We start from the raw sequence: 27086 nt of genomic DNA on the forward strand, positions 1-27086 counted from the left end.
CTCGGAAACAATGAGACTATAACTGAAAAGAAACATCTTGCCAATTTCAGGTACCCAGAGAAAACTTCAACGGTCTTTGTTACCTGCAACTTCATCATTACTTTGTCATCTCTTCAGTCGACGTACTGAAATCGTGCATTTACTCTAATCTTCATCAGAGCCTTTAAACCAAACTGTATATGACTTTCATGCCTTTCGTCCGAGCCGCACCTCCGTAGAAGAACAGGGATAGGCGATTACTAGAGGACGTGATCCTGTAGCCGTCATTCCTGTAACCACAGATCCTGTACGAACGTCTACGCGGATTGTAAGTTCGGTCTCCTGTGGTGGAGACTAGGATATATCCTCGATTGCAACGTTTCTGGTAGTATCTCATCTGGAACCACCTTCTGGTTGGGAAGTAAGCGTTCGTGGAGAGGCGCAGCACTTCGAAGGTGAGCATTATCCTGCGACCAGCTGGTGCCTGCGAATGTAAACATCTGTGAGCGGGGACCTCGTAGGTCGGTTTTGCTGTATACTAGATAACATGTACTGAGAAATGATTAGCACATCTGCCCAACACAAAGACACACACAAATAAGAGTTTAAATGATAATTTTGTTAGAGATGACACTCACTAAAAATAATTTGTCATATTTAACAACACAAACACATACAAAGAAGCTTAACTGATGATTTTGTTAGGGATAACACTCACTAAAAAATAATTTGTCATATTTACCAACACAAACACATACACACATAAGAGCTTAAATGATGATTTTGTTAGAGGTGACAGTGACACTCACTAAAAAATAATTTGTCATATTTACCAACACAAATATACACATAGAAATTTAAAGGATGATTTTGTTGACGATAACATCCGCACAAAAATAATAACTGGAATATTTACCGACAACAGCGACACAAAATCATGTGATAAAAAATGTCTGGAATGAACAAAATTTCCCGTAACTTGAATGTTATTTAAGCATAATGATTTTATGGAATCGAAGTTGTGCTAAAAAAAAAGTGAAAACATACATGTGTACGTAAACGCGCACAATCGCACGCACACACAATCACACACAACACACTGGTGACTTACAAATGGAAGCAAGAACGTAACGAAATTTAACAGAATCAACCGTTCAAACGTTAATCAGATAAGTTGTTTTTATTTATTTATTTATTTATTTATTTATTTTACTTACTCTCAACCACCATTCGCACTGAGCATATCTGGGATGACTCCTCGGGTAAGAAGGTGAAGTAAGGACTCCTCTGGGAGACCTCGAGCTGACGTAGATATTTCTATGACAGCCAGAGCTGACCTGCTTGAAGGACATCTCCCACCCCTGTGTTCCCGTGTTGCTGTCACTCTTGAACAACGCTGTATGATAGGATCCTATGAGCCGTCGCATGCCTGTTCTGCTTCCACAAATCCTGGGGTAAATTCAGTGATGAGAAGTTTGTTTGTTTGTATGGTGCTTTTACGTTGCATGGAACCAGTGGTTATTCAGCAACGGGACCAACGGCTTTACGTGACTTCCGAACCACGTCAGGCAGTGAGTGATGAGATGGTTGCCGAAATGTAAGAAGAAGGAATAACATATTAAACAGAATTAATCTTTAATTTACAAATAGTTATACGAGTAAGAGGGTAAGAAAGAAAACGTGTGAAAAAGTGTAGTTTATGGCAAAAGATTGATTGCTTCCAAGAATGAGAGAGACTGGAATAATGCAATTTAATTCAATTAGTTGAAAGCGCTCGCTAAAAAGTTACACCATTACTCTAGTAACGAATGAAAGTCAGAACTTCATCTGCAATTCTCATTAGAGTACTTGTTTCAACATTAAAGAGTTTTAATCATATTTCATTTTGTCTTACTTCATTTCATTCTCGTTAATCTCATCCCTGACTCGCACTTCCTTCTTCCAAACAGTAATGACCACCATTAGTGAAAAGGGACCACTGATTTTAATATTAGATGAAAGCTGGAATGAAAAATGAATAAATAAAAAATAATGGTGCAAGAAAGTCGATGAGCTCACCTCTGGGTGCTGCCGAAAGCACTGTTGATGGAGATGTAATCGTGGCAATTTGTAGGGAGATCAACATTGTTGAAGACCACGTACGTCAACTTTGGCACACCCTGTATTTGTTAGTCACCAAAGAAGCAGAAAGAAAGGATAATATCATTGGAAATTTAGCTATAATGCAAAGGTAAACATCAATTATCATGAACTGGTATGTACAAATCAAGTACTACAGTAGATTCACATCAACCGTGCATTTTGATGTTTAAGCCAGTCCCTTACGACGCTCCTGATTGGCTGTTGATAAGCCAATCACAGGGCTGGAAACTCTCTGTCTCTCTAGAGAGTTCCCATGGGTAGGATCTATGTTCCACCTCTCCTGAGGTATATGCCTTTCAGGAGAGGTGGAACATACATCCTGCCTAAGTGAACTCTCGAGAGAGACTGTTTCCAGTCCTGTGATTGGTTTATCAACAGCCAATCAGGAGCGTCGTAAGGGACTGGCCGAGACATCAAATGCACGGTTGATGTGAATCTACACTAGTTTTATCACACATAATGCAACAAGGTCTAGAGAATACATGTAAGATATTGACTACATCAGACGGTGATAACGTACAGGGGCTATCGTCAGGTCGCACTGTTGATTGTTTGGGTAAAGGTCAGGATACAGCGGAGATTGCCACTCAATGTAGGGAGCTCTCTCGGTCGCCTTACACTTCCTGTAACAAATATGCAATTGCGAAGTTAATTAGAAAACAGGTAAATCTGTATGGGTTCTCTGTAAGAGTAAGTGTTACATATAATTCACATTCATGCCAAAAAATTTCCTTTTTTCTTTTAGAAGTAAAGGATAGTTTTGAAAATGGAAAAGTCTAGGTAAAAATATGCGTAGGTTTTGTTCCATCTTTTCGTGGGATGAGTCTACTCCAACTTGTACGAGAAGGTCGACGGATGAACGGTTCAATGTCCTTATCTGTCTCAGGGAAAAAGGCCTAATCCCACGAGCACCGATTCACCTCTCAGAGAAAAAAATGACTTTAAAAATCGGATATAGTTCATGCAGGACGAGAGTTCCAAATCTCGGCTGTAAAGAAGAAGAAACAGTCACCGAATCGAGTCATTCTGATATAGCTGATGTCAACAAAGTTGGAACATGGTGGCTTGATGGGTTTGTACTTAGTCACTCGAGAGGAAGAGGTGGTCGTTTCTTCAGTATAGAGAAACACAGGCCAAAGAAGCACCCATAAAATGAATATGGCGCCGTAACAATGAAGGAGATAAGAAGATCGTAAGGAGAGAACAGAGATATGTCTTTGTCTAGAGTCAAGACGAACAGCCTTTGGCTTCAACCTGTTGAGTGCGACCTCTAAGAGTACAAGGAAGAGTAAGGTCTTTAAAATATAGTAACTAAAAAACTAATAGATAAATAAATAAAAACTTAAATGCATGACACTAAAAAAGCAGAGAATAGTGTATAAATATAACTGACAATCTGATAAATGCGATTTCTTTTACGACCGATCTGAAGCAATCTGAACACTCACACTGTTGATTGAGGAGAGAAATTGAATTGAGATTTCATCAAACATATTGCAACAATGGGTGAGAGAATGAAGAGAGTACTTTACTTCTTAGGAACTCTCAGCTTAATAAATTTATAATATATATATATATATATATATATATATTATATATATATATATATATATATATATATATATATATGTGTGTGTGTGTGTGTGTGTGTGTGTGTGTGTGTGTGTATGTATATTATATATATATATATATATATATATATATATATATATATATATATATCAATTAGCAGTGTAATCTCATATTATTCACCTAAGCATTGGAGAAAGCTACATTGGTCTTTTTGGGTTACGAAAATAAGCCTGACTTTACATTGTCCACTCATAATTTACTACCATCGCTCTTTTTTAACACTGAAGTTAAATTCCTCTTATTTGAGGCATTCGTATCAACTGTCACACTGTTCTTAAAAGAATTGTAGAAGGTTGAAGACACTTTATGATGTACTGCTGTAAAACTTATACGCAAAAAAGATAATTTATTTGTTGGACACGAAAAGAAAGTCTTTGGTAGCCAGTAAAGCTTAAATACACTACCACAACTTTAGGTATTAAACAACGAAAGAACTTAGCGAGTAAAAAAAATTACATCTGAATACTACAGTAACTTTGGTGAAATGTTTGACGATTGTAAGGGTCTCAATAAAAGTTATGGATAAAAAAAAAAAAAACTTGGAGCACATCAAACAGGAAAAAACACTTAAAACTGACAAACCAGATGAACAAGAAAGCACTGAGACAAGAATTATGTCTAACTGATAACCTAGAATATAGAGAGATGAATGAGAGAGCGCGAGAATTACTAAAATGAAATGTTCAGGTGAAACGCAGAAGAGCGAAAGGGACTAGATATAGCCAGAAGGACCGGAAAAGGAAATGCCAAAAGTATAATTAGAGATGAAACGGTCTCAGTTTAAGGGAGATAATAAACACATCTGGTCTTAGGCAGACATATTGGAAATTGCCATTATTTTGGATAATCCAATGCATTATAAAAACGATAGAAAAAGCATGAAATTTTTCGTACTTTACGAGTGTTCCTAAGAAAGGTACACTCATCGTTGATTTCGATCGTCCTTGAGAAAATACACTCAGTCATTATCTATGTAAAAGTATGTAGAAGAAAAGTATTATCATATAAATACTGTTCATCAAAAGACGAACAAAATCGCGAAGAAGGAATTTACTGTGATGGAGATTTTCAACTGGAACCGAAAGTTTTCTTCAGACAAAACAGAATTAGAAGCATGACTTTTACTCGTTCCTGAACTGACTGAAATATATTCTGCGGCATATTCCAGTAACAGAGTAAAAATAAAGTGGCGGAGATTAATCATATTTTAATAAGACTCGAGTTCTTCATAAGACTCTGTTATTGATGATAGCACCCAGAGTAACAATAAGGTAAGTAAACTACGGACATCGTCATCGAATGATAATGTGATTGCTGTTGAAATTAATAAATCTTTCTGAATGAGGAACGTTTAAGCGGATGGAAAGATGATCTCACTCAATCTGTTAAAGTTCTCCTCATGAGAAAGTATTTTATTTTGAACTTTTTACTTGCGAAGTAAGTTACAATTTTCTTTTCTCTTTCTTTCTTGATTCAAGTCCTCAGGTGAAACCCGTTGTGGACAGAGTCAACAGACTATAAACCCAAGAAGGTTCCAAAGGGATTCCAGCCAGCAGAGAGGGACAAGTGACAGGAAAATGTCACAAGTAGCTAAACATAAGGGAATAAGAAATAAAAACCGATGCACCTGAAGATCAGGTGGAATTTGCGTCAGAAGATATTTCGCCTAATAGCGAACGACCTAAGGGTAACTTTCCCATGCGTCGCGTCACGGTGTATCACAGGTGAATCTGCATTACGCCTGAGATTGATTATATGGGTATGTCTTTGCATAATGTGCAATTAAGCTACGATCTTATTTTTTCAGAATGTCATCGGTAAAACTAGTATTACTTTGATCACGAAAAGAGCTCTTAATTGGCTCTCAGAGATGGTTATAATCCTGGAGATGTCAGTCAAGACACGATGCGCATCAACTCGATATCTATCGAGATTATGTAACTTCACGATTTTCATTAATCATTTTATGCAAAACACTTTTACGCAGGAGAGTTACTGCACGAACAACATCTCATTTTTTTTCGGCTCATTACACACATACATTGAATCACAAGATAGCAAGTGTAAACAGCACACTTATGTCACACTATGCAATAAAGAGTTTGCTGACCGACCTGGTAGGCCATTATCTCTGATGGCGAGTAAACGTTATGGCAGTGTATACATACATGCATACATACACACACATATATAAACAATAATATATATATAATATAATATAATATATACATTATACTATGTATAATATTTATTATATAATATCTAAAATATAAAATATATTAGATAATAATATATACACACGTACACACACACACACACACATATATATATATAGTATATATATATATATATATATATATATATATATATATAGTATATATATATATATATATATATATATATATGTGTGTGTGGGTGTGTGTGTGGTGTGTGTGTGTGTGTGTGTGCGTGTGTGTGTGTGTGTATGTGTGTGTGTAATCAAACCTGCATGATGTCGGCTTGATCAAAGCCAACAAACCAAGAGCTAGATGAAGAGTTTACCTAACACTTACGTGTTTATCACACCTTCTCAAGGTCAAGCGATAAGAACACTGTCGCCGAAGTACAAAGAAACCGCCACGATTTAGTAAGATAAACAAGCAAAGAATTTACCCAAAAGAAAACTAACAGTTTGAAAATTTTCTTTTACGAGCAATTCATTGAAGTCACTCTATAGCTGTACTAGTGTAAAGAATTTCTTAGCCTTTTTTTTTAGTTAAAATTCGTGATTCTAGCTTCTACTATGGTTTTAATTTAATACATCATTTCTCTCGCAAATTTCCATTCATTTGTTGAAGAAGGCAGCTGACTGTGTTTAATGTTCTTGCGTCGATTTCTAATGTTTCAGTCTTGTGACAAGTTCCTTATACTAAGTATGTTTGCAATATTTCGTGCTCCAATAATTGAGAACAGTTTCATAAATAAATCCATCTATTCTTTCCATTTGCTGATACCTGCCAGTACTATCATCTGCCAGCAAGGCCGGTGCTAAGAATTGCGGAGGCCCAATTAGAAAATTGAAAATTGGGCCCAATTAGGAAGTTGAAAATTGGGCCCAATTAGGACATTGAAAATTGGGTCAATTAGAACATTGAAAATTGGGCCCAATTAGAAAATTGAAAATTGGGCCCAATTAGAACATTGAAAATTGGGCCACTTAGAACATTGAAAATCTGGCCCAATGAACAATTATTGAACATTTGAATTGCCCCAATTAGAAAATTGAAAATTGGGACCAATTAGACATTGAAAATTGGGTCAATTAGAAACATTGAAAATTGGGCCCAATTAGAAAATTGAAAATTGGGCCCAATTAGAACATTGAAAATTGGGCCACTTAGAACATTGAAAATCTGGCCCAATTAGAACATTGAAAATTGGGCCCAATTAGAAAATTGAAAAATTGGGCCAATTAGAAAATAAAAAATTGGGCCCAATTAGGAAATTGAAAATTGGGCCAATTAGGAAATTGAAAATTAGTCCCAATTAGAAAATTTGAAAATTGGGCCCAATTAGAAAATTGAAAAATTGGGCCAATTAGAAAACTGGAAATTGCTCCCGATTAGAAAATTGAAAATTGGGCCCAATAAGAAAATTGAAAATTGATGTATGTTTATATTTCATGTAGTAGTATACTTGTCTTTTAAATAATAATAATAAATGCTTGATGTACTAAATATTGAAAGACAATATGAAAGTTTTTATTTTTCATTACTTCTTCCTTCTCCATTTCATGTTTTCGGTAGCGGTTTATTCCTTACAGAATACAGAAAAGGCGTCAAACTAGCTTTGGTGCGTGGTCCCCTTAAGGCGCGGGTCCCAGTTTGATCAAATTGGTCAAAAAGGCTTATATAAAACTGCCCCTGTCCGCCAGTATCAGATATTTCGCATTGCATGCGTTACACTTTCCAAAAATTTCCTCCTACGTTTTCTGTTTTTTCAATATATGATTTATAAGTCAATTCATCTTCAAATCAATAAAAAATGGAGATGAAAATAACCTTAGTCTGAAACCTGGTTTATGTTAAAACTGACGATTCTTCGTAAAACTCTTTTACGTATTGATTATAATATCTACAAATATCTATTCATGGTGCATGCACTGTTTACACACCATGTAGCCCGTCAGTATTATCTCAGACTAATGACTCTTCATATCCATGTAATTCAATCAAAGATTCTTTTCAACACACACACACACACACACACACACACACACATATATATATATATATATATATCTATATATATATATATATATATATATATATATACATACATACACACACACCACACACACACACACACACACATAATATATATATTATATATATACATATATATATATATAAAGGTTTTGCCACGAAGGAAAATGAAAGGCGATAGAGCCAAGAACTTTCGGTCTAGCACGACCCTTTACCCTAAGTAAAGGGTCGTGCTAGACCGAAAGTTCTTGGCTCTCTCGCCTTTCATTTTCCTTCATGACAAAACCTTTATTTATACATAGCATCATGTTTTATATGCCTCGTGATCAAGTTATTCATAATCACTATACATAATGCGCACATGAATGTACAAAAACTGTGAGTAATAATAGACATGCAACCCTTTGTTTGACTGCTAGGCATGAGTTAAAGAGATAATTATTCTTACACTGTATACATAAGACTTACAAACATCCTTTCGTGAAGTCGACGGTGAACTTGAACCCCGTCCGCCAGCTGACTTTGGCACTAAAGACCAGCACCAAATCTTTCCCCATGGCGGTCACAGCTGTGCCTTCCCTAAGATCTTTTCCACAGTACCTGAGAGAATAATAATGATGATAATAAAAGGATTCGGTTTATCTAATTTATTTTTCTAGAACTGTATTCCTGCATTTTGTTATTCAACTTCTAGTGTAGTCGCAATGATCCATATATGGGTGGGCACCGGTGTTAGTCGTTAATAAATAATGAGGAAAATGGCTAGCACTTGTCCTTATAAAGACAATATGCATGTTAATATACATATAATATTGTAATCATTGATGTGTTTATAATTTAGTTTATTTTTTCTGCTGCTTTCGATTTTCCTTTCACACCAGATTTCTAAAGTCCAAGTTCTAGCACTGCTTGGTGTTTCAACAACTTTTATGAGACCCTAGGACTGACTCCCTTTTTGTTTGTTGCAAGGATACGTCTACACCACTGAACCTATCAATATGAAATTTGGCATAGAGGTTAAGGTAACATACGGTTCAAACACACACGCACACAAATATATATATATATGATATATATATATATATGATATATATATATATATATATATATATATATATATAATTTTAAACGCTAGATGTACGAGAAAACTATTCCCGAGTATTTTTCTGAGCTAATATCGATTTAGTTTTATAAAAATAAAAGAACGCCATGTCTTTTGAAATTCAGCATAAATGTCAATTGGTTATCACCAACTACTGAAACGAGTTCACAATTGTTTTTATCCAGAGCATGAATTTTAACTGATAAACACCCAGCTATTACAACACAAAGATAAAAATGTCATTCTTAGCTGCAAGACGTCAAATGACAAGAGAGCATTCAAGTCAAGAATTATATTCCAAGTCACATACTTTTATTTTAAAAAATCACTAATGATAATGATAATTGACCAAATAAGAAAATAAATAATACGTATGATAAAAATTGTTTAAACTTAGATTGATAATACACATGCGATGAATCTGCAGATGCATTATCGTATCGAACCTTTTTTTTCCGTAATTCCCGCCATCGACATTCACAGTATAAGAGCTACCGATTTTATCCGTGATTGAGTATATTGTGCAAAGGTTGTGCGGAATTTGTGGAATTATTGTTAACGAATGCGGTATTAATTGTTCAACTTAATGGAGGTTGGTCCTTTGAAAGTTTTTCACACTCTACGAAGCACTGACTTGTGTAAACGACATTTATACATAGTTCTGGATCACATATTGTTTTGTTTAAATACGGTTTAGCTAGAATTTTATGAGTGGTTAAGTAACGCCTAACATAATAATTACATGCTTGTTTGACGGAGGTATTTAAAATAAATAGGTATGACAGGCCCAGCCTAGGTATAGGTAGGTATGCATAGAGGTAGCTAAAGGTAATTTTGTAAACGGCGAAGTCTATCGAAATGGAAAATGAATGGAATTATAAAATGTGTTAATAAACTAAGCTGTATGAAATTCTAATGTATACTTTGAACATAGAGAAAACATGAAAAACGTCAAAGAAGGGTATGATTCTAATAGAGGTGGCACTATGGATATGGAGTAGGATTTATAGGGATGCAGGCACTCTAATCTTGCTTATCAAACCTAACCTAACTTAGGGGTCTGTGTAACCACAATCAGAAGTCAAGTGGCGGGTCTAGAATTCTTTCATTGGGGTCACTTATGATTATCATATATACACATATATATTATATATATATGTAAGTAGTTGTTGTTATCGTTTTTGTTGTACCGTTGTTGTTGAAATTATTAACTAGGCAAATATTTACTGCTAATAATGATTTATTCATATCCATGGAGGAGGAGTGAAGCGTGACCAGGTGCCCCCCCCCCCTTCCCTTAAATCTGCCAGTCAGAAGTGAAAGGTTCTTACTGGAATGGAGGAAACAGTGCTTCTTGAACACTTGTTCTCTCAGTTTCAACAGTATTTCAGGTCATTTTGTATTTTAGTAAAACTGGCCAGCACATGTCCCAAAGTGAAAATAAAATATGGGTAAGAATTGTTTATAAATTATGTATATTCAACAAATTATCGATTATTTTTTTTAGCAAAATACCGTTTCCAGTACGAAACAAATATTATTTAGAATGTTTTTCGTAGTAGCTGTTGGCTCTGACTACAAAGTTTTCGTGTCTTACCCTCAAACACCCAACTAGCAGCGAAATTACCTTTCTTGTTTAAAATATCACCACAAGAAATTTTCACTTAAAGAAAGGGATACAGGGCAATACCACTAAACCCCACACATCTGTATGTAACACAGAATGCTGAGGCCTGTGACTGGAATTTGGCCTGTTTTTGATATCCCAATGCTAATATACTGTGCAGGGTAACTTACCCTAGCCTAACAAGTCCATTTCTCCCTTGATTATAACACCCTAACCTAACCTCACCCGAGCCATTCTTCGGATCATGTCAAGATTAGCGAACCCACCATTTTTCAAGACAATATTATACCACTGATATATATATATATATATATATATATATATATATATATACTATATATGTAAATGGATAATATTGTCTAGAAAACAAGTGGTTTTGCTAATCTTAACATGATCCCATTCTTCCCTACTTAGCGGGAAGTGAAATTTAGACCTCCCAGGCCACCTAACGATGATAGCCAATTGCGTTGTTCATGAATATTCCACGAACATATACCAAAGTTTCAAAACAAACATTACTAAACCCCTCCTCGTACTCAGCTTACATTAACAAACACATTTTAAAAAAAGGTAGAAATTATATCATTAAATGAAAGGAATAATCGTTTCTTTGGAGAAGGGAGGATTCATGACTACAGATTCACTTTTGAGAAACATATCCGGTCTATTTCATTGACAAAGCTCGAAAAGTTTATATAACGAGTAGGCCTCATAAGGCTTTGGAGACCTATCTCCCCTTAGGAAATGTTTTCATTATTTTTTTGCCATGTTTTGACAAGTTTCGATGCATAAAAACACACGTGTTTTAATCTGTTTCTAATTGTTGTTCTCGGTTTTAATATGCACAACCACCCTTCCAATAGCTCAGTGTGGATGCGCGCGACCTTGAGCCATTTGTCAAAGTCCGGATCGTCCTTTGCATTCAGATCTTCCTAGACCATAAAGACCACATGGCACGTAGTAGGTATTAGGAGACATGCGTTTAATTCTAATAGTCTTATCGGTTGGCAAAATAACTGGTTAACCTTAGTCTCATGCCATAGCGTTAACTGTTTCAACTATTTTGTTTTCAATTTTAAAAGTTTAACTTTTATATCTGAATTTTTAACATTAGTTTTCTTTCCCTGTTAGACCCCTTGGTCTTGTAGCATTCTTCATTTCGAACTAGAGTTGTAGCCACTGTGCATTTCAGGGCCGTGTCTAATTGATTTTCGTCGATAAAATCTCCCCAAAACATCGGATATGGCGTCGTATTTTGGAAATAGCTATTTGAAGCCACGGCTAAATTGGCAAAAATATATAGTGATGTCTAATTTTGATAATTAAGGTACTGATCAGAGTATATCAAAGAAATTTAAAGGGAAACTTAGCTAAGTGTAGCAGGTTCTTACATAGAGGCTAGTATAACGTCATTACTAAAGACCCTCCCACTCATTGATACTGTAGTGACGTACGTCACTAGGTACCCCGCCCATATACTTTATGAATGAATACTCAGATGTTGGTAGTAGTAGTAACAGTAGTATATGGAATTCTTGTATTGTTTCACACAGGCAAGCTCCCAAGTAGACTACAATTAAGGAACGGGCATTAAATGAGAATATTAATTTTGTAATACAGTTCCATGGCGCAATCCAAGTTTCTGTTGATTTGAAATATGCACCAAGTCTTAAACAGTCTCTGTGAAAACCATTGTTACCCTGCAGTTTCAAGGATATGTGAAGTATCGTTCTGATACCCGCGAAATTTGCCAAACGGTCTTAGGGTCTATGTGGAGAAAGACCAGTATTTAGGCAATGAATAAAAAAGCATGATTTAACATACTTTGATTTTCCTATGCACACGGCTTCATAAAGTGTTGATACTGATATTATTAACCATAATGATAATAATTACACTAATATTCATTAACTGTTATTATCATTATTGTTGTTAATGATATTATAATCATCATTATTGTTATTATTCATACTTCGACAGCAGGGAAGAGGGGGATAGAACATATATAAATACATATGCCGTATACATACACATATATAGACAGATATGGTACATATATAAATGCATATACACATAATACTTAAATGAAATTTATAATATACATATGTATACATATATATACGTATATATAAACAAAATATTTTTATACATGTCTCTCTCTTTTTCATACTCGTCATTCTAGTATAATCCCAATAAAGGTCATCTTTGTCCTCTTGTCTAATTCGTTCGGTGTTTGTGTATCGCCTTATTAAACCACGTACTCGTTAGTAATTAGCATGTGACGCATAGGATTCTTTCTTTGCTGCACACTGCAAAAAACTCACAACACGAAAGCAGTCCTGAAGCCATGAGGACAATTTGATGGACTTGTCATAGGTGAGGCAGCAGTCACCTATACCATGGCTTTGACCAATGACGATCGGCTGCCCTCGCCCTGTTGTCGGCGGTGTTTATTATGTAAGGTTACCAGGTACATTAGGGCAAAATAACGTACCAACCACCTCTAAATGACCCTATTTTCGTTTCAATATGATTGTATTTCACCAATTCCAAAAGTCTTGTATAGCTGATAGCCAAAAGGTAAATAGTTATAACTGCTATGCATTTCTATAGTCAACATATAACTGTTAAATGAAAATAGTGATATTGCCATAGGTATATTTACGAAACTCCTTGCTATAATATTGTCATATGTATATATACCAAATTCTTATTCATTACCATGGTATCACCAATGGAAACCGTAATATTATCGTCATTCTCAACAGGGATTTACCTTGCCTTTCCTTTTATACTTATTCTAAAAAAGTGTTAAATATTTGTGATTCACACTACTGGGAACATGCTATTACGTCTGATGTCATAGTTTACGTCACAACTAGCCTCTCCCTGGGTGCCTACGAAATTTAGCTAAGTTTCCCCTTACATTTCTTTGATTTACTCTGATAAGTGCCCTAATTATCTACATAAGACATTACTGCATATTTTTGCCAATTAGGCCGTGGTTTCAAATAGCTATTTCCAAAATACGATCCATACCAGATACTTTGGTAAGATTTCATCGACGAAAATCGATTAGACACAGCCCTGAAATGCACAGCAGTTTAATGATAATAATAATAATAAAGTAGGTATAATCTGTGAAACTGAATCAGAGCATTTTAGTAATACATGTGGCTAATGATGGTGATCATAGTTCAGGCTTTTTACAACATACATACTATCCAACTGTACCGTACCAGAGCAACTGTAAAATCAGCATGAACTGTACACAGCCTCTACAGAGAGAGAGAAAGAGACAGAGAGCATTTCAGCCCCCAAAACTTACTCATCGCCGTAGTAAATTGATTCAGTCCTTATCTCGAGTCTATCTAAGGCACATTGTCCATTTCCCATTCGGACAAATAGTTCGAAATCTTCGACGGTGATAACTGGTCGTTTGCATTCGTCGTCTGATTGAATCCACCAAACACAGGCAGTGTCTGGAAACAAAAATTACTCCTGAAATCTAATAGTTATACAAACGTAGCTTCTTTATAGATTTCTAATTATAAACCAGGAGTCACTATAGAAGATTCACATCAACCGTGCATTCGATGTCTAGGCCAGTCCCTTACGACGCTCCTGCTTGGCTGTTGATAAGCCAATCACAGGGCTGGAAACTCAGTCTCTCGAGAGAGTTCACATAGGCAGGATATATGTTCCACCTCTCCTGAAAGACGTATACCTCAGGAGAGGTGGAACATAGATCCTACCTATGTGAACTCTCGAGCGAGACTGAGAGTTTTCAGCAATGTGATTGGCTTAGCGACAGGCAATCAGGATCGTCGTAAGGGACTGGCCTAGGCATCAAATGTACGGTTGATGTGAATCTACTATAGCAGGTTGACCATAAGCTATCATTGTCTATAACGGCTAGAATATTAGTACTTGCCAGCTGGGTAGTAGTTGGGATAATTTGGAGAGGTGATGACGGTGCCAGCTTCGGTAATGTTCCCACCACAGATTGGAGAAGCTGTGGGGAAAAGAGTATATAGATTCAGTTGCCATGCCTGAGTCATGTGAATATTGAAATAAAAATCTATAATGTATGTTTTACTCCTAGCTTTGATCATGTATAACAGCAAAATACCAATTAATTGTCATGAATATCAGGCCCGTATCCAGTTTTTTTTTTTTTTTTTTTTTTTTTTTTTTTTGGGGGGGGGGGGGGGAGGCTGGGGAGGATAGGGCTCGTTTTTCCAAAAACTGGCCCTTTTCTTCTATGGATGTCATTGCATATATAGGTATATACAAGATGAAATCCATTGAAAATGTTTTTTTAGTTACATTAAGAAGAAAAATTGGGCATGTGGTTTATGGACTTCTACCCGATCAGATGTTATTCAAAGTACTGACTTTGGTTAACAGAAAATATGGATGAGCAAACTGTACTTACGATAGTAAGATTTTAGGGAGTTTTGGCAAAATTCGCCAGACACCCCTGGCGGACAGACACATGTGCAATCCTTCCCTAGGTATCCACCATTCTGGCAGGTAACTGTTGATTCGCACGAGTTGCTCCAAATATCTATGGAAAAAAAAGTTAGACAATATTGTAGACGAAAACGAACTTTTGTTTTTCCTTTCCTCATATAAGCATCATATGCTAACATTCTTCTTAAGTTCTGAGGTGAAACTTGCTAATCAGACTAGGTACTAGTCTTTAGAATTCTCGTATAAGATACTTTGCACATTTTGAGTGATAGTCGTGCATAGCTTGTAAGGTAGACTTTAATATGAAAAGAGAAGTGCCACATCTGCCATCATGAGATGCTGTATTTATATACTTACCCATACAGTTATACATGTGATTAACAATGCTTATGTCTCTAAAACTGAGTTGCTTTCGTTGTCCAATGTAAACTTGCATAGCTGGTGTCAAAGTGACAATGGTTGGTCTTCCATTCTTTGAAAAGGCCTTGAAAACAAATAAGATGGAACAGTTACAATAAGATTGCATTAATATTTACTTCAAATTTGAATTATATGGTTATTGTTTTCATAAGGCTTTACCATTGCTTTTTTGCCTGAGAAATTGCTGTAAAAGAAAATATTTGCAAATTGGATTGTTTATAGTGAGTTGGTAAATTTGTATTATACGAGTATATTGAGATACCCCTAAGTTTGAGTTTGAGTGCAACCAAAAATTTCATGTTTCTATTATGTGTTAATATATTAATATAATATAATATATATATAAATATATATATATATAGATATATATATATGTATATTATAATAATATATAGAATGTAACTTAATATATTATATAAGTATAGATAATACTATTAATTATTATACGCTACATATATTTATAATCATACAATTTCCATATTCATAATTAAATTGTATTCACTCTGTGGTGAAAATCATTGTGGAACCTTGGAATGACATACAATGTTCACATTCTAAAAAACTAGGTTGTCAGAGCTCTTTTAAACTTTTAGTAGGAACAGAGATGAAGAGATATGCTAAATCTTCCCAGACCCACCAATTAAAAGAATACGTATCAAAAATTAATGAAAAAGTTGTATTAAGGACAGTACATTCTTTTGTTTATCTGTATGAATTTTATCTGATTACACATAGATATATATATAATACATACATACATACATATATATATATATATCCTATATATATATATATATATATATATACACATATCATATTTCACTTAGCAGTGTGAGCTAATATCCTTGCTTACTAAGGAGACCTGAGCTGGATAAGGAAAGGCAGGTTACTTCAACAGTGAATAAGTAGACTCCTGGAGTCCATTGTTTGTAGTGTGAAGCAATCACGGTGGAAAGGGGTAAGGGCATTTTTATATATATATATTATATATATATATATATATATAATATATATATATATACATATATATGTATATATATATGATATGTGATAATATATATATAATATATATATATATATATATATATTATATATATATATATATATCTATATGGTACGCCTGCCCCTTTCTACCGCGATTTGCTTCACGCTACAAATATATTATATATATATATATATATATATATATATATATATATATATATATATATATACATATATACATATATATATATATAATATATATATATATATATATATATATATATGCCTCGGAATTGATATTTTTATTTATGTTAATCGAAGGGGAATTTTTCAGTTGATAATAATTTCGTCCTCTCGTGGATTCGAACCAGCGCACAGAGGAGAAATCGGGACTTCATTAAAGGATTTATAGCTTATGCAGTAGTATATGAATCACGGTGATGATAATAATTCATCATATATATATATATATATATATATATATATATATATATATATATACACATATATATACTATATTATATATATATATATATATATATATATATATATATATGTATATAACTATTACAATTTCTTAATAGTAAGATTACACAACTGTGCCTTACCGTTGATTGATAGTGCATAATGGATGAATAATCATAAGGAACGCCGAAGTTATTTGTTTCCTCTTTAAGGAAATTTATCTCCTTCCCAGCTTTCACGTTGGTGAAGTTAACCTGGGGGAAAAGAAGTTTTATTTATATCGTATTGTATTGAGTTAATTTGATCCACACACTTCCTGGCGGATTAAATGTAAAAGTATATTTCCTTCTGTGGGTATGAACAAGAATACAACCTGTAACACATTTTATGAATTCTATTCAAGACTAGATTTTAATTTTACCCGAGAACTGTATATGAGCCCGTATTTTTAGATGAGCTGTTGAAAGGTATCAGACTAATGCATGGCGACTTGCAATTTAGAAAATTTCTTTAATTATCCCTCAACTTTCTTTCGTAGTGCATTTAGGGTTTTCTGGTGACTTTTGCAAGCAGTGATGCCAACCCCTCTAACCCCAAGAGCCCTACTGAACTAACTAAACACAAGAAATCACCATACCTATTAACTAAAAATTACCCCCAAGATTCTGAGGTTGGGATAAGAAATGAATCTTTGAATTTTGTTCACATGCAATATATGAATACTAGTAACCGTATTGATCAAAACAGGCTTTGCTGCAAGGACATTACGCTTAAAGATATTGCTCTGCGGTCTCATTGATGGGCAAATTACCCTACATGTCGGGCAATTAACCTACAGTTGGCAACGCTGTTCGCAAGTACCAACGGCGTTCTGGCAAGCAAGGACTCAGATGAGGTTCCTTGAGTCCACTGTACATAAAGATGTGCGCCTGTATGAGTTTTTATAATAGCATGCTTTTTTTGCCGATTGTGATACAGAGTTAGCTGAAAAATCTTATTTGTAGAAAAAAACGGGATTTCAGTAAAACCTCTTCTCATGTTCTTCATATCAGTTTCTTTAAATACAAACGGACTTGATTTTACTTATTATCAAAGGAAAGAGTTCAAAATTATTTGTTAATTTTATATAACAATCTTATAAAAGTTCTTCGTCACTGTCTTCCAAGGGAATATTCTCCCCGTCATTATTTTCTATTAAGAGAATTTTCTCGAGACTAGTAAATCAGTTATTTGAAATCCAGAATAAACAAAGAATTCCTTCGACATTTATCAAATTGAATATCATGGATTAAGTTAGAATTTCTGTCATTGGCACATTTACTTAGAACAAAGCACATATTGCAGTTTTGTCTGAATATACTCAGGTTATATCCTAGAGAAATAGTTTTCTACAAGACGTAAAACTGTATGTGGTATAGAAATTATTTTAATCCAGAATTCATAAAGCCATATTCGAGTGGTAGCGCATTCCCAAGGTTGGTTTTGTTGCGGCAATAAGTATGTGACTATGGAGGGAACTTGGCCCAAATAGGATTATGGACGTCATTTGTTGCAGCATTGACCCGGGCGATATGCAGAGTAGATTCAAAATGAAAATAATCTTACTCAAAATCGAAATTAGTGAGCAAAAGACAAAACAGGATTTGCTCCCCCGTACCAAATAATATTGTAGTTAGGCTAACTCTTAGGGCCTTAGGCTAATACCTCGTATAGAGGAGTATCGCCGTCAGCGCTTCTCACGTGGCCCAATGTAGGCATTAGTTAAGGTTTTTTGCAACGTCCCAGCGGCCTCTAGCGGCAACCTCTCATATACCTTTTACTCTACCTCCGTTCATGTTCTCTTCTATCTTACTTTCCACCCTCTCCTAACAATTGTTTCAGCATTATTTCAGTGCTGAATGACCTCAAGGGTCCAATTCCTTGGCCTTTCGCCTCAATTTTATATTATAATCGTAATTTATTACATAGTGGATGATATCATGTGAGACGTGTTGTAAATGCCATCGAGTCATTTCTTACATAGTGGATGGTATCATGTAAGACGTGTGTTATAAATGCCACCGAGTTATTGCTTACATAGTGGATAGTTTCATGTAAGACGTTTTAAAACGTGTTTTATAAATGCCATTGAGTCATTGCTTCTCATAATTCAGAAATGGCCTCTCACCTTGATATAGTCTGATCTGTCACTCCGGCTCTGTTCGTGGAAGAGTCCCATCGCATGACCCAGCTCGTGCAGGATAATCCCTTCCTGAAAGTAAATCTCTCGTGATTTTGCGAACTAAAGATATTTTCGCTTAAAATTACGAACAGATTCATGAAGACGCCATTGTGAATATTGATTGAATCATACGGTAGTGTAAAACGAGGGAAATGTTGTAAACCTGAGCTTTTAAGTTGCAAAGTAGACGATGCTATTTAAATTGATGTGGATATGTAGGACTATAACTTGAATACACTATGAAAAGTACTTTTTACTGTAATGAGAAGACTGATTATTTCCAGGGACATTTATGAGACTTAAGCAAAATTAAGAGGTAGGAACATCTGAATAATGATGATAATAATAATATTAACCACTTGTTTGGTCGATCGCCCTTACCCACAATTCTATATATTAACAAACAAAATACAAGCACATATATATACGTATATATATATATATATATATATATATATATATATATATATATATATATATATATATATTATATATATATATATGAGGCAATTGGCCTCATGTTTTATCGTTCGATGGCGCTATATGAATTTTTTCCCCCACGTAATAATAGTATGTGATTATGTAGTATGATAGATCGTGCAAGACTTTCAGTCTTTAGAGTAGATCTCGGAGTCCAAAAGTCCGGCCACCCCTGATATCAACCATAAACATTACCTGACAACCACCGCCAAAAGCGTGGTACGATAACCTCCATAGTACCTTGTAGCAGGTTTCGCTGATGGAGAGTTGTTGGCCGCTTCTCCCTGTTCTGCCGACATGACTCCAGCATCCCTGCCCTTCGATGATCCTGATGTAGGGTCTGCTGTAATCGCCGTCGTCTATCTCGTGGAAATCTACGCATGTTTCTCGTTCCCAGACACTCATGGCGTCGCGAATCATTTGCTTGCGTGTTACTGTGGGGGAAATAACAGTAAGATTCACCCCGTAGAAGGCTAGTGCCGTCAGTGGGCCTCATGCGCTGCACTGTAGGCATTACTTTAGGTTCTTTGCAGCGTGCTTTCGACCCCTACTGCAACTACTTTCATTCTTTTTACTGTGCATCCGTTTATATTCACTTTCTTCCATCTTACTGTCCACCCTCTCTTAACAATTGTCTCATAGTGCAACTGCTCTTGAGGTTTTCCTCCTGTTACACCTTTCAAACCTTTTACTGTCAATTTCTGTTTCAGCGCTGAATGATTTCATAGGTCTCAGTGCTGGGCCTTTGGCCTAAATTCTATAGTCAATTCAACAGTATGATTCAAACTTACGATATATTATAGGGCGGCATAACGTTAGGTTTATTTGATAAAATTTGTCGGTTATATAGATTAGTCTGGCTCCCTCCTTTTTCTCTCTCAGTTGGAAATTCTGTTTTGCCGTTCAAGTTAATTTTTTATTTCATGATAATTGTTTTAACGAAAAAAAAAGACTAAAACATATCAGAGAATAATTTGCGTTTAGTTTTATCAATTACTTTCACTCGTTAACCCCAAATATTTCATGAATTTGACAATATTTTGCACGTTATCATTACTTTTTTATTCGCGTGACACATCTATTAGAACATTGTTCATTACAATATTCCTACTCAGGTAGCGCATGCTATAAATTTACGTTAATGAATAGGAATCTACCTATCTATCCTAGGTATTTTCAAATGAGATTGAACAGTTGCACCACATCCTACTATTGTAGTCTGTGTTGTAGTTTAGGAAATGAAAACTATTGTGGCGATTCATAAAATATCTTCTCCCGTGGGGGTAGTGCCATCAGTGCACCTCATGCGATGCACTGTAGGCATTACTTAAGGTTCTTGCAGCGTGCCTTCGACCCCTACTGCAACTACTTTCTTTCCTTTTACTGTACATCCGTTTATATTCACTTTCTTCCATCTTACTGTCCACCCTCTCCTAATACTTGATGCATAGTGCAACTGCTCTGAGGTTTTCCTTCTGTATCACCTTTCAAACCTTTTACACTCAATTTCCGTTTCAGCGCTGAATGGCCTTAGTTGCCCCAGTGCTTGGCACAATGCCAAAAATGTATATAAATCAAATATATATAAAATATCTAATAGCATTTGAATCGTCGGACAAGACGGGTGCAAAACGAGGTGATTATTCGATCTAATCAAAGAAGCGACATTTAAATAAGTGGGTGGTACTAACCTGTGCTGGCAAAAGCAAAATAGACAGTGGGAATTCCTGTGGTGGGGTCCGGAGGCCAGAAAAACCTTTCCAGGTGTATCGCCTTCCTCTCTGAAGGGGTGTCACTGGCATTTGCTAGCAGACTCCTTCGGGTAAGGAGCGTTCCCCACTGTTCTGGGCTTACTGCTATGTCCCCCTCCAGAAGGTGGTCACGCCCTACCATGCTTGGTGGGTTCAGTAATTCAAATGGCAGCTGCAATGGGAGGAATCTTTAGTGGTGTAAAAGTAGTGAAATAGACAGTAAATGATAAAAGTCACTGACAACTCTTCGTTTGTGGTTAATTTATAAAAAAAGACAGTAAATGATGAAAGGTACTGACAACTCTTCGTTTGTGGTTATTAATTTCCAAAAATAAATTAGATACTTCGTTTGTGGTTAATTAAAAAAAATAGACAATAAATCATGAGTCACTGACAACTCTTCGTTTGTGGTTGTTAATTTCCAAAAAAAAGAGAAATAATAATAATAATTAGATAGATAGGGTCAGAACCAGATTTCAGCCTTATCTTTTCAGTTTTTCTAATTATCAATTTCAGGAATTTTTTTATGCATTTAAATGATATCCAGAATACTTCAGTAACATAAATTTCTTTTGTGTCCGAAGGAATAAATATCGTCATTCATTGCAAAGAAACATGCCGCTAGTTTTCTTTATTATGCAGATGAAATTTAATTCCATTATTTATATATAATTTATATGTACAAAATTATTATTATTATTATTAGTATTGCAATAATGATACATTATAATATATAATAATTCACCCTTCACCGAAACGAAAGTAATTCTAAGTTCACGGAACAAAATCACTGAAAACTGTAGTGTATATTTATAGCGGTAAAAAACCAATATCATGCGCCAGATAATGAGTCCCGTAGGAACACTTGTCCTTGTACTAGTCAGATGTGCGTCTAAACGTAAAGTGATGGAATTATAATCTACCGTGATTAAAAGATTCCAATTACTAGAACATCCGTTGCCAGACAAAAAAGTGAAAACTAATTCTTGAGTCATCCGGAAGATGCATTTTGGTTCACGGTTTATATTGTATTTCCAAGTTCCTCTCATTTATTACAGTCATCGCACGAAACTCTTAAGGAGGGTTGATTGGCGAAGAACGCAACCTTCTCTTCTAGATAATGATTAGGAGGACGATTTATGTTTACAACGAATACAGTTGAAATGTGACTTACCCTCGCACAGTGATGATACGCATTCTGAAAGTAGGATCTCTGTTTGGTGTAATCTCGTCGCATCTACGGTAAAACTTATTTTACGATCGTATACAAGAGGTTTAAGTGAAAAGGACGTTTTTAGTTTTAATCATAAAGAAGGGCTTTGACAATAGTGTTCAATTCCGCCTTTGTATGATAAAGAAGAGTTGGAAGACGAAAAAGAATTATTTAAAATTTGTTACAAAAGACGTTGAAACAGCAGTTTTCCGATTTCTGTTGCTCATGCGGAGAGTATTTCGATCTATGCCTGAGTAATATTTTAACAGAAGAGTCGGCAAGAACATTCTCGTATGTTTTCTAACCAGGGCACGGGGTGTTGATAAGGCTTTTACGAAAGGAAAACGACGAATAATTGTCTAACAAGTGCCAACACATATTCAGCCAAATGAACTTTCCTCTAATAAGCAGATGTGACGGTTGTTTCCAAGGCTAAGACGATGGACAAAGACGGAGAGGTGTGGAACACGTTTGTTGAGGGAAGATCGTGTAAACGCTCCTCTTAAACGGACCGGAGAAGACTTCTAATGCGTGTTCGTATGAAGAATATATTAAGCTCTTGGCACAAGTGTGAATTAATGACTGAGGACCTAGATCAACCATATAAAAATGAGTTTGGACTATGTAGAATTTCGTCCATAAGTGTGTGATTCAGGAATCAAAGCTCTAACCTATTTTTACGAGGAATGGGTATTACTGTCACATGACTCGAGATATAGTCAGCATGATATCTATGTCTAACTGGTACTAAAATTAATTAGTCAGATTGGTGTGATATAGAGGCTTGGTGCTTCTAAATCATTCATCACTTTCGATTACGGTCTCTCTCGGCATCTTCAATATCACACTTTACTGCACATGTCTGTGGCCTATAAATTCGTAAAAACGAAATTTATTTGGTTGACATTGGTTGTTTCTCGTATGGCTATTGTGACCAGGATCCAGTTAGGACTGTTATTGGAGTGCAGAAATTTCACGCTATTTTATTTTATCGGAACTAATGATATTAAAATTACAACTAGCTTATCTCTCGTGACAAAATCGGCAGTACAGTTCGAGACTACCCATGGAGATGTTCTGTAACAGATCGTAGGAATCTGGTGCGGGTGAAAGTGTATCACAGTGAGGTCTTGAGGCCAGTGGAGGAATGAAATTATTTTTTGTTTTTTTTTTATAAAGTTCAAGAGAAACAGTAAGATAATGTCTCCTGCTTCAGTCTGGAATTTGAACTTTTGGATACAAATCACTTTATGATAAAACTAATTCTATAGTACCATTCTTATCCTATGTCTGTGTGCGTCAGAATTAAAGAAAATCAAAAGTTTGATTAAAAATGTATCTATTTCCAGGACATCTACGCTTACTTATAACTATGGTGAAACAAAATATACCAGATAAAAACTTTGCCAATAACTCGCGTATCTCACAGCAAATTAGTTGACAAAAACGACTTTGATATTAGTACAGTAAAACCAAAAAAGTCCAGAATGTGCAGTTAGGTGAAAAGTCATATATCATAGGTAAATATCTCTAAATTAAGGACAAAAAAATCGAACATCGTTAGGAGTTGCAATTCCTAACATTTGAAAGTAAAAAAAGTGCCAGCTATTGAAGAACAGAATTTCTCCCCAGGCATCGAACCGCAACACTTTTCATCTGACTTAATCTAGGCTTACAATTCAGATCTGAATCTGCAGATTTAAGCAGAATTAGGCCACAGCCATAATAGATTTTGGAGGAAGGTTGGGGGAGAATAGAATCATGAGCATAAAAGCGCTAGGAACAAGAAGGGATCGGGTGGTAAGCGTTGAAAAAAAAGTAAAAATGGTAGAAAAGAGAACAGAGGATAAAGGACACCAACGCAGTTATGGAAGAGAGAAAATTTAGAACTATTGTTGTGAGGATCGAGGAGTTTAATAGAGAGAGAAGTTATTTTACGTGGAAAATGCCCTCAGGGCTTGGGAAGAATTGCCATGACTCTGAACATGCTAAAATCCTTAAAACAGTGAGGAATGATTGAGGAATCTGTGAACTTATATCAGTGTTCTCATGCGGTGAACTGACCCTAGCTGCAACCCCTTTCCGTTCCTTTTACTGTACCTCCTTTTATATTCTCCTCCATCTTACTTTCCACCCTTTCATAACAATTTATTCATAGTGCAACGGCGAGGTTTTCCTCCTGTTACACCTTTCAAACCTTTTACTGTCAATTTCCGTTTCAACGCTGAATGACCTCATTGGTCCTAGTGCTTGGCCTTTGGCTTTTATATTTAATTCAATTCAATCAACTATCAGTATTTTGTGAGCATCTAGCTACTCTATTCGGTAAACAAATTGCGAGAGATTGCACATGGCATACTACACCTTTTTTATAACCTTAGGAACGCAGGAGTAGATTAATGCATGTGACCGATCTGAGCCTTAGTTTTGTAAATTAAGTCTATTTTTTTATTGAGTTTGGCAAAGTGATTAGGTGACTGTTGAGATAATTAGCATTTCTTTTTGTAACTGAATTATCCGTCATGTTTTGGGAACTCGTCCTTTGGTTGAACCCAGCATTTGAATTGACAAATGGTGTCGACAAGAATATATATTTACAAGATCATTCGAGAGGGGATTGTGTTCTTCATTTCCTTCTCTATATTTTTATCAGAATGCACAGGTGATAGCACATACGTCACTCCCACACACACACACACAGTTTCGTACCCATTTCTAGAGAAAAACAAGCTCCAATCGTTTGTCACCGTAAGGGGCTTAGCGCCGTCACCGGACCTCATGCGGTGCATTGTAGGCATTACTTAGTGTTCTTTGCAGCGTGCCTTCGTCCCCTAGCTGCACCCACTTTCGTTCCTTTTACTGTACCTCCTTTCATATTCCCTTTCTTCCATCTTACTTTCCTTAACCCTCTCCTATCACTTGATTCATAGTGCAACTGCGAGATTTTGCTCCTTTCAAACCTTTCATTGTCAGTTTCCATTTCAGCGCTGAATGACGTCATAGGTCCCAGTGCTTGGCCTTTGGCCTAAATTCTTTATTCAACTAATCGTTTTGCACATTATTGATTTTCCTTCCCTTCCGTCGTACAACCTCATATATTATACTGTGGGTGATTCTTCAGCTCTCAAAACCACTTCATCGTTTCCTTCGATTTAAATATTAAAAGCAAAAGGTTTGTCGAGAATGGCGTCTTGATTTTAATGAATGACAATGAGAGCCGTATAATTATCACGCCATCTATTTAAATTGGCACAACTGAAATTCCCTTGATTTTAGTGGGTTGAGCTGAACATAGAATTTAGGCTAAAGGCCAATCACTGGGACCTATGAGGTCATTCAGCGCCGAAATGGAAATTGACAGTAAAAGGTCTGAAAGGTGTAACAGGAGGAAAACCTCAAAGCAGTTACGCTATGAATCAAGTGTTAGGAGGGGGTGGAAAGTACGATGAAGAAAGAGAATGTGAAAGGAGGTACAGTAAAAGGAACAAAAACGTTTGCAGCTGAGGGGATTTTAGTTGGTAACGTTCAAATAATTTCCACCCGGGGTTCGAGACAGTCCTTAATTTTATGAGCTCTTCCAACGATATCGGAGATAAATTGTGTGAGAATATGTACAACATTGATTTAATTTGTTTAAGGGGAGGACTTCCTTCTAAGGAAAGATTTATGAACGAATGCAATTACTCAATTCATGTCAGTTAAAGTTAAGTATATCTTAGTTTTACCAGACTCACTGAGCTGGTTAACAGCTCACCTAAGGCTTGCCCGAAGGATTAGATATTTTGACGTGGCAACGGAACCAATTGGTTACCTAGCAACAACGGGACCTACAGTTTATTGTGGAATCCGAACCACTTTATATCGAGAAATTAATTTCTATCACCAAAAATAAATTCCTCCGATTCAGCGTTGGCAGAGCCGAGAATTGAACTTCGGACCACCGGATTGGTAGGCGAGCGCGAAAACCACTCGTCCAACGAGGAACTAGTTTATGTCAGTTACTCACCTCTGATGCGATGGCATGCATTTCTTCACTCGCTCCGGGAGGCAGTTTGGCGGGAGAGAGGGGCATTGTGCTGACTTCGGACTCCAAAAGGCTTTTTGACTAAGAAAAAAGAAATTAAATAAATAAAAAATAGCCTTGCTTAGGATATTTGAAGTTATATAAACCAATAAGCCAATACAGTAAAATGTGGAATGGATACAAACGGATATATATTTCTATCATTCGGGGAGTTGATTGCTATACGAGTATAATGTGTCTGCACCACGTTAACAGTTAAGTGATAGTGCTTTACGTTTAAATATATATATATATATATATATATATATATATATATATATATATAT

General features: G+C 35.7%; 1 protein-coding gene across 1 annotated transcript; it reads right to left on the reverse strand.

Moving 5' to 3' along the window:
• Nucleotides 1-45: 45 nt before the first annotated feature.
• LOC135206834 (blastula protease 10-like) lies at nucleotides 46-26808 on the reverse strand. Its single transcript, XM_064238323.1, has 14 exons — nucleotides 26743-26808; nucleotides 21464-21695; nucleotides 20013-20206; nucleotides 19239-19322; nucleotides 17215-17325; nucleotides 15560-15686; nucleotides 15165-15296; nucleotides 14661-14741; nucleotides 14055-14208; nucleotides 8466-8597; nucleotides 2642-2744; nucleotides 2038-2138; nucleotides 1197-1428; nucleotides 46-463 (listed from the first exon to the last, which is right to left on the reverse strand). Exons 1-14 carry the CDS (start codon nucleotides 26806-26808, stop codon nucleotides 164-166), a joined length of 2049 nt encoding a protein of 682 aa, XP_064094393.1. The 3' UTR covers nucleotides 46-163.
• Between the last annotated feature and the right edge of the window lie 278 nt (nucleotides 26809-27086).

Source organism: Macrobrachium nipponense, chromosome 31 (assembly GCF_015104395.2).
Source record: "Macrobrachium nipponense isolate FS-2020 chromosome 31, ASM1510439v2, whole genome shotgun sequence".
Classification (NCBI taxonomy): Eukaryota; Metazoa; Arthropoda; class Malacostraca; order Decapoda; family Palaemonidae; genus Macrobrachium; species Macrobrachium nipponense.

What these genes read in the sequence shown, in the direction of transcription:
- LOC135206834 (XM_064238323.1), bottom strand. Translation starts at nt 26,808, where the DNA reads ATGCCCCTCTCTCCCGCCAAACTGCCTCCCGGAGCGAGTGAAGAAATG. An exon ending in GCTTTCGGCAGCACCCAGAG is followed by an intron (nt 1,429 to 2,037) that starts GTGAGCTCATCG and finishes AATTTACCCCAG; the next exon opens with GATTTGTGGAAGCAGAACAG. An exon ending in AGTGCGAATGGTGGTTGAGA is followed by an intron (nt 464 to 1,196) that starts GTAAGTAAAATA and finishes TTACATTCGCAG; the next exon opens with GCACCAGCTGGTCGCAGGAT.